The sequence below is a fragment of the Euwallacea fornicatus genome, chromosome 3 (genome assembly GCF_040115645.1).
Source record: "Euwallacea fornicatus isolate EFF26 chromosome 3, ASM4011564v1, whole genome shotgun sequence".
In the NCBI taxonomy this organism is placed as follows: domain Eukaryota; kingdom Metazoa; phylum Arthropoda; class Insecta; order Coleoptera; family Curculionidae; genus Euwallacea; species Euwallacea fornicatus.
In genome coordinates this window covers 958,807-968,080 of record NC_089543.1, presented here as the reverse complement: position 1 = coordinate 968,080, position 9,274 = coordinate 958,807, and the positions used below count along the sequence as shown (strand labels likewise).

At 34.7% G+C, this 9,274-nt stretch overlaps 1 protein-coding gene across 2 annotated transcripts in view; it reads left to right on the top strand.

Annotated features, from left to right (window-relative positions):
* The first annotated feature begins 757 nt into the window (after nt 1-757).
* Nucleotides 758-9,274, top strand: part of LOC136350468 (E3 ubiquitin-protein ligase RNF220-like) — a 54,627-nt gene continuing 46,110 nt past the window's right edge. The window contains exons 1-5 of one of the 2 annotated variants that reach the window (XM_066302202.1): nt 758-995; nt 1,046-1,271; nt 1,409-1,535; nt 3,876-4,146; nt 4,230-4,445. In XM_066302202.1, the coding sequence (XP_066158299.1) occupies nt 1,413-1,535; nt 3,876-4,146; nt 4,230-4,445 (610 nt within the window). In that variant the 5' untranslated portion in view covers nt 758-995; nt 1,046-1,271; nt 1,409-1,412. The remainder of the gene's footprint in view (nt 996-1,045; nt 1,272-1,408; nt 1,536-3,875; nt 4,147-4,229; nt 4,446-9,274) is intronic. The other variant, XM_066302201.1, reaches the window with a different exon arrangement.

Genomic DNA, 9,274 nt, shown 5'->3' with positions numbered 1-9,274 from the left:
AAACGCTCTATGCTAATCAGAACCCTATACAGGACTAACAGGAATTCAATCAGGACAGAAAATATTTAAACTGCCCTGCTATAAATTAATGTTAATTACGAGATTGAGATTTAGTTAAATCATTACTCTTATTTATCTGTTTATGTTAATCAGGCCAATGCGAGCTATGTTTACACTTGCGGATGTCTTTGAACACACGTAGTATGATGTATGTATTTCACATGTATTGCGCAAGAATCCCTTATGAAGCCAATAAATAAAAAACTTCATAGGTCAAATTAATGTAAGCGTACCTTTGATAAGGGTTACAAAAATAAATGGAATGATGCTTACATCGTTCCATTTAATAATGAATCGCTATTATCAAAGAAGCTATTTTAAATTAATTGAAAATTTCAAAAGTAAAATAAATTAAGTATTTTTTTATACAAGAAAATTGGTAAAATTTAAAAAGTTGAAAATTTTCAAACATTTTGAAAAAACAAATGAAAGGGTGAACATTCTGCCTCAAATGTATAGGACAATATTTATGACCATCTCACCAACACGAGTGTTCCGCCATAGGGGTGATTATCAGTAAACATCTCAAGCAGTCTGTTAAGGTAGTATGTTACTCAGATAATTATGGTAAACTAGTGGATACAAGATACGTTAAACAGGCTTATTGTTGAACCTGCCGAATTTGTTCATAATTCTCAAATATTGAATTATTTCTGCTAAGGCGTTAAAAATATATACACTTATTTTTATCCCCGATATTTAGTAGCGAAATGTCTAATTGGTGTTAGCCTCGACTGAATCTAGGGCGCACCACAATTACGCTTTAAAATAACTATATCTCGCGCAGATTGTCACGCCTTTCAGTTAACACCGTCTTAAAATAATAATTCAACATTTTAAAGGTATAAAACAAACAGAAAAGTGATTAATACCGTTCGAGTATGCCGATTGCTGAGCGCCTTTTTACCAACGGCGCGGCCGCGTCCAAAGAGCAGGTGAGAGTAAAAATAAATGTAAAACAACAAAATTAATGACATGATTATAGGTTTTCAGGCAAAAGATCCTCCTATCTCGTTTTGGTTGGGTAGGAGGTGCCCATTATTTCACATGTTGCGCGAGCTTGCGGCGCAGAGGACGGAGCAACAACGTGCTTTCACAGAGTGGGGCGCAGCTCCTGTCAGTTTGAATCGCGATGCTGAGTGAAATGTTGACCTACGTCGCTTGAAATTTGTCGACCATCACGCGATTTCAATTCGGTGCCAAACCTCCAGGTAATTTCTTAGTGTCAACAGTATGACTAGTGAGCAAATTCTTAGTGCTTCCCCTGATGATCAGTTAATGCATTTCTTTTGGTTACACGTATGTTTGTTTTGTGAATAAGTTAAGGGAAGTTTTATAATTTTTCCAGAATTATGGAGAATTCCGCGTATGTCCCCAACTCGGCGCACTTAAATTCGCCAGCTCTGGTTGTGTTTTCGCAAGCCGCCGGCGGTTTGCAAGATGCCCTCAGGATTCAGAGACCCTTCAATCCGCAGGTAAGTTTCAGTATGACACTACAAAATTTAATAAGGTCGTAAGTCTAACTGCGGAATTGCCTTATTGTCACGCGATCTGGTTATTTCATATGCAGCTGTTAATTTGAGCGTTTACCGTTAATTTAAAATCCCCACTGAAAAAGTTATGCTTTCCCCATAGTTTTGATAAAAATTCGATTATTTAAGGAATTCATTGCTGACGTTCTTCATGAAATTCTTGATATTTTCGTAAATTCTTAGGAAACATATGTTTATAAAATAATATTTTTTTTTATAATTAAATCGCTTTCTAGCATTAAAACATAAATTTAATTATACAAAAGAAAACTTGCTTTTAGAGTAAATTTCAAAAAAATTTTCACTTTGTATAAATTTTCTAGCAAACGATACTTTCAAATGTTTTAAAATAAATAAAAAGAAAAAAAGAAAAAATCAGTGGAAAATCCTCAAACGAAATGAGCGTTTAAATAGGAATGGAAAGAGAATGTCGGCCAACCTTGCGAAATAAGTTTCTACTTATTGGCTCCTACTTTTCTGTATTTCTAACTGAATTCTGTGAAAACGTTTCTTAAGCAGTTCTGAGACTGAGATACCCCTGTAAAGTTAAAAATTGAAGACAACGTTTTGGTTTTCTGGAACCATAATCAACTTTCAGTTTTCTTGTTGCAATGAAGGTATGACAACTCTACCAAGACTATCTAATAATTATATGAAATGAGTAAATATGTACAAATATAACTGAAGTAACCTGAAGTAAACTGAATTAACTATATGTGTATACAGTATTTCTAATAATTGAAACTAAAATGGGTCTTCTAAATCTAGTTTCTAAAACTTTCCTCTACTCCAATTAGATCAAATTTTAAGTAATAGTTTTATATATATATATATAATATATAAATACATATAAGGCTTTTTTCTCATAAATATCCAAATAAATAAAAGTCGGGAGGATTTATTTAAAAACCGCTTTCTATTGATTTGTGATGTCGAATCAAAACGCATTATTATTTGTTTTAGAGTGATTTTTGTCTTAATTTGATTTAAAAATTACTTAGTGTTTAGTATTAATAATATTAACTATATTAATATTAAAAATTGAGTAATTTTTGAATTATAACTGGTTTTAATATGAAATCATAAATCGAAAGAATGCGGCTCAGGTCGTCGAGCTGGTTGAACAGGAACTTCAGTTGTTTTTTCGACATATCTGATGAATTTGAAATTGCACTATGTAATATTTTTCTTTAGTTCAATAATGTGAAACTCTTTTAAATTAAATTTTTATTTAGTAATCAGCATATACATGCCGTCACCTTTTTCATCACATGTTTTGACTTTGATATAGTCGCATTTTAATTTTGTTCCAAACTATTCGTAAAGACAACTTCGTATTCTGAGAAGTGAAGAAATCTATGATGTGTCGGTAAAAACTACATTGCTGCTTTGATGAATTTGATGAAGTTTTGATAAAGCTGTTATACATGATTGAAAAATAGTCTTTACTTCCCAGTCGAAAATAAAAGACCCAACATGGTCGCAATAAAATAATAAAAAAATAAAAGTTAATGTTTTCAGAATACCGATACTTTGCTATGAAATTTCAAATGTAGTATCTTTTAAAATAAACGATTTTTTTAATGTTTTTAAAAAATGCTTATTATACATTATTAAGATCATTATCTAGATTATTACACGATTGACAGGTTTTAGAACGCTTATAAATTTCTAGATCCCAATATAATGAAAGATCAATTTGATACACATTGTATAGACTGGAGGACTCAAGGAGTTCTAACTCAAAATGTTTGCCCTGACAGAATGCCAAAAGACGATATCGGGAACGAAGTGGGAAGGTGGTTTTAGTGAGTAGGCGGGCGACGTAATGGTCAGTCGAATCCCACATTACCTGGCTGTATATTGAAGCCAGGTGTCTTCAAAAGATTCCCACCTTCTCTAAAAAAAAACTCAAAATGTTTAGGGGTTACAGATCTGTGAATACGGTGAAAACCCGCATTTCAGGTTATTATAAAGATTGAATGTTCAATCAATGTGTGTGAATGGAAATGTTCAAAATCTCTTATTACAAATAGGTACATATGATCATATTTGAGGTGTCTCGCAAAAAATATTTCCTGATTTTTTCGCATTTGGTCAATATCTGTTTGTCCTGCACATACATACAGTACTTACATCTGGGACGATATTTGAGATAGCTTCTATAACATTAATACATTTTTCTGCGAATTTTTGAAGATTTCAAATGAAAACTTTTTCGTATTACGAAATTTTTTTGTCATTATACAAGTGATACACCCCAGTCCTCTCTTCTGATTTCAGTTTGTAATGTCGGAGGCCCAAAAAGAGCTGCACCGCCCTTTCTCGGCTTCCTCTTTTGGCTTGAGACACATGGAAGCTTACAGTGGTATTCCAGCCCACATTCTCAACCACCTTCAACCCCAGTTCCTTCACCCCGGCTTGTCCTTGGGTTCAGGGGCCTTCCGCCCTCTGGCTGACCTTAAATCTTTTCCGTCTCCTTCTGCTTTCGCACCTCCTAAATGCTTGAAAATTGAAACGAACAATGAGGGCATGCATCCTGGACACAACCACGGTAAGACCTTTTGTAGTTTAAAACCAGAAAAATGTTGTAAAACCAGAAATAGCAGAATTGAAAACCTACTCTACTTGTTACAGGGATATTTTCTCCCTCTGATGAAAGAATTTTGGGCCCGAGCCCTCGGGGCACGGACTCGTGCTCTCCGGCTAGTACTTCACTTTCTCCGCAGCCTCAGAGTTCATCTGTGAAGGAGGAGAGTTTGGATACGCAGATGTCGGAGGATGGAGAACATCATTCAAGGACTACTGACACTGATTCGCCGGGAATTCATGAGGAGGGACGAGGATTTCGAAGTCAGTTTAAATTTTTTTTATTTGGCTGTTAAGAATCAATTACGGGACCTCCGTGGCTTAACAAATGGGTGTTAACCGCCTTGATTATCATAAGCACTTGAAAAGATGCATCAGCCTTTATTGCTATACGGTCTTTTTTAACCGAAATACCCGGCGAAAAATGAAAATTACCAAAGATATTAGAAAAGGGTGCCGCAGAGAGCTCTTTTATATAAATTTGCCGCAACTTTTTCCGGGGGTGAGAAGGCCCTGATAAGTGAAAGGCGTCTTCTGATTGTTATTTTTATTTCGCGAAAGATTAACGTTTTTAGGGCGAGAAATGTCGAGAAAGTACAATTGACAACATCTTTTTGTTGATTTTTTTAAAGCCCACACCTTTACGTTTAAATTCTGGTACATGTTCGGATCTCATTTGCTAGAAGCATAATGAACAAAACACAAGTTTCATTGTAATTCTGATTGAGGTTGCGTTGGCAAATCGCAATTGTGGTGGTAATGGGTATTTGGTATTTTTCCGGAACAAAAGAATATGACTTCGACCAAATAATCACGATCGTTATTGGGAATGTTCGCAGTGTGGTGGCGAAAACCCGCAACAACAAATCATATGTAAGCTTTTACTAACAGATTTTAACTGTCTCTGTAATGCTAACATAATGCCCCGTGTTATGAGGGAAATTGGGTTCGTGATTTTAATGACCATACTCTCCGCTTTGCCGTCCTGCGGTTTGATTTTTCTCGGCCCTAATTGCTCTTTAACAGCTTTATTTCCTCCCGGTGTTCCAGTTCATTGTTTTTCCTTTTTAAGGCAATTTTCAATAAATCCTGTATAAATTGCGCTCGATATTAAGGAATTAGAAGATCGTCGAGGGTGGCAAATCAATTGGAAACAATAACGTTTTACGTTTTTAATTTCGATTGTCATTAATTGTGGGTGAGAATGATTTCTCCGCTCGCGTTCCCCCAGATGGATTGCAATTCATTCGAAATGAAACTAATATATCCTCCCTGAGAAATACGGCCTGACCATAAAAATACTTTCGTTCAGTTTGAATGCAATATGGCTACTCTTCCCCTAAGGAAAGGAATTCTTTCCCGGGTCCAAAAACAAACTGTATTCACTCCAAATTCTATTTACTATTTTAATAATACGCTTTTAACTCTCTCGCGAAAAGTCGTATTTTGACTTTTTGTGCAATGGTTACGGAGATGTGTATAGATTACAAGATGCCAGGTGGGCGCAAGCTATTGAAACGGAAGAACAATAGTAACTAAATGATTATGTTTATTTAGTCAAAACAGTTGGGTTCCTTCTACCCATATAAACAAAGCCGACTTTAGAAACCAAACAAAGTTCCGATTTCTTATTATATCTCGTCTCTACACCCACTTTAAAGGATTTTTATGCGTTGCTTAGTCGTTTCCACTTTTACTACAGTAAACTGTGGATTTTTTACTCAGTAATTACGCACTCGACGAACGTGAAATCTCGGAATATCGGAAACTAATATTTGTACATAATGGTATAGAGGATCAGCAAACAAAATACATTTCAGATTGGTCATTATTTATGAGTTTGCCTCTGTCAATTAACGGACAAAAGGTTAACAATATAATTTGTCATTCGGCCGACCATTCATTAATCTTGGTTTATGCAATGCTTTCAAAACCTCAAACCAATTTGGGCACATATCGTAATAAAATTACTACATTATTTTTGGATTTTCGCCGAAACTCAGACCATATTTTTATGATAAATCATTTTACTTATTTAAATGAACATTCATTATTGTTTAATTACAATTGTCAGTCATTAACGTTGAAACTTTCACCACGCGATAATAAATTTGCAGATTGCCTCAAGAACGTCAGTGTTCAAAGGATTGAAATTCACCCCTTATTATTAAATTCTTATACTAAAGGGGAAAAGCTGTTCGAAATGAATTTTGCCCTTTTACGATAATTCTCTGGTTATTTTTTTTTATCATGCACTAATAAAAATTAAATAACATTTTCAAGTCCGCTTTAAAATAGCTCCAATACGGGACATTTGTTGACGTTAAATTTGGCAATAACACTCCAACAAACCGACAGAACAGGAAAGAGTTGTACGCACGTTCTGCACTTAGCAATTAGCTTCTACGTGTCGGGGCAATTTTATTCAGTGGCGTAGAATACTCGTCTAAGCAAGAGGCCAATTAGAAACGAAACTATGCTTCTTTTTCGAGTTTATGTCTGCTATACTTGATTTATAGTCTTGATTTATTGAAACCTTTAATCATTTTTTGAGCTGGCATAAACAGTGTTTTGATCAATTGCCTGGAATTTCCGAAATAATGTGCTACGTCTATGATTTAGACAGCTTATAACTGGGCTATAGCAGACCACTAATAAGTAGAGACACCGCTTGAATACGAATCACGTTTGCTCCCCGTAAAATGTGCGTAATTGCATCATTTCATTTCATTTCAACATTTTCTAATAAATTTATTCGGTCATTTTAACCCCCTCTTTCTTTCGTTGCCGCATGAATTTATTCCACTTGCTTCAGCAAGTGTCTTTTATTGATTGTTATTTGCGTTTTATGCTTGTTAGGATTGAGGCCATTTGGTTTTTATCAATCATTCAAAGCTGGTCGCTGTAAGTTCTTAAGGATTTGCGTGTGATTATGCTCGACATTATCAGCAACATGAATAGGTGGATAACTCGCGTATGTACGTGTTGACATCACAAATCTAAACTACAGTACTAAACTGACCTGATTAGTGAATAATTAATTTAGCACGCAATTTGCTGTTAGTATCACCCCATTGTACCAATCAGTTTCAGAAAATTCATTTATTCTCATTATCAACAAACCTTATCGGATTCATTATAGAGTTTGGCACTGATTGTACTTTACGTAAAGCGCGATAACTATATAAATATTTCGCGCATGAGTGACTTCTGGTGAAAATAATACGGAGGTTGTTTGCTGCCAATACGTCCATCAACTAGTAGCATATATATACATACATCCGAGGGATATGCCCTACCAGATCGTGGGATTTATACCATCCATAACGAATCACTCGATTGTAATACAATGCCATGCATAATGTCAGATGATGCAAATATATACGCCAGTCTTATCTTGGTGACTTTCCAAAAACGAAAAACGGTCTTAGTTCTGAAAAGGACATATGCCAGCTGCTCGATTTCATGACTTCGGTACTAAAGAATAGGCTGATCTCGACTGAAGACAAACCAAATGGAGAGTACGTTTATTTACATGCAGTTATTCCGATTATATACCCATATAATCAATAATATTAAGTCTTAGAAGCAGATATGGACTTTGTGAAACCCGGTTGCAAACTTGCATTTTAACATCCACCTGCAGTTTAAATGAAGATCTTCAAACCCGAATCTAAAATTTCTGTTGCGAGGGAAGCCGGACCAGTATGAAATTCGTATCAGATCCGTTTCAAAAACATACTTAAATTCGTCTTGAAAAGTTAATAATAAGGATGTAAAAGCATTCGCATTTTAATAGTTAGAACCTACTCCCGTAGCAAATGCAAGAAAGATCTAACCTTTCGAAGAAGAATCTCGAAAACTGTTGAAAATGAGGAATCGAAAAATCCGAAAAAAAAACAGCAGATTTTTGAAAATTTCAATTTTCAGTATTTTTTCTATCGTTACTTTGGATTGGTATTTGGCTTAGCAATTAGTAGACATGTGCTATATGGCATATTTATGTCTAATATTGATTCATGTCATTTGAAAACTCAATCGTAATTAAGTGAAAGTGAGCAGAGCAAAAGCCAACGTTTCAAACTTCGCAAGGATACCAATGTTTGCAAAGAAATTGATTAATAGCAAGACATAAAAATATGAAAGCAAATACTTTGAAAATGACTCATTTAAAGTCTGCAAGAAACTATACAATTTGTCCTTAACAGGATAAAGTTTATAAAAGGCGGATGTTCGACTGTCCATCGGCCGCTTGAATTCCCAGTTTATGGAAAAAAATTAAAAAGCATGGAACGGAACTGCTTTTAAAAGTGTTCAAATGTGAACCATGGATCAGGTCGCAGTGGCACAGTAGCTGAAGGGAAGTCTTTATCCGTGTCGTCTATGATGACACAAACTGTAAGTGTAAATTTTAAAATTTTATAAATAAAATATACATAAATCATACACTCCTTGTCTAGACATTTACTTGTATAATATGCATATAATGATAAAATGATTAGGTGGGAGAGTTTCCAAAGACACTCTAATGATGATGAAATTGTCTGATCAATATTGCAATGGTTCGCCGGACAAGATTTGGTCACCCTGCATTTAAAGTCTATTACTGTTAATGGAGCAACACATTATACTATGCCAGAACACTTGCCAGATGAAACCCACGTATACCAATATAGTTAATTAATTAATTCCGAAATTTTATTATTTATGGAAAGTTCCAAATGTTTGTGTGTACTTTTCAATGCTTAAATAAATTAAACCATCTAAAATGCTGTGTTTGTGTTTTAATATAACAATTTCCGCTAGAGTTATTTTCATAAACTGGAAAATATCAATCCATTTTTTACGACTATAACTCAGCTAATGTGTTGACGTATAGGCTGTCCCAAAATGTGCGTGAAACATTTTAACTCGGTATTTCATGTTAAAAAATATGATAAAAAATCCATATCCGAAACCGCTTCGTTACTAACAATAATAAGACATTATTCTCTATAGTACAGTATTCGGTAAATCAAAAGGGTGTAATAAGCTTCCTTTACCTTCCGAAACTTTTTGCTCTTCCGCTAACCATTCCTTTCTCTAAATTTATT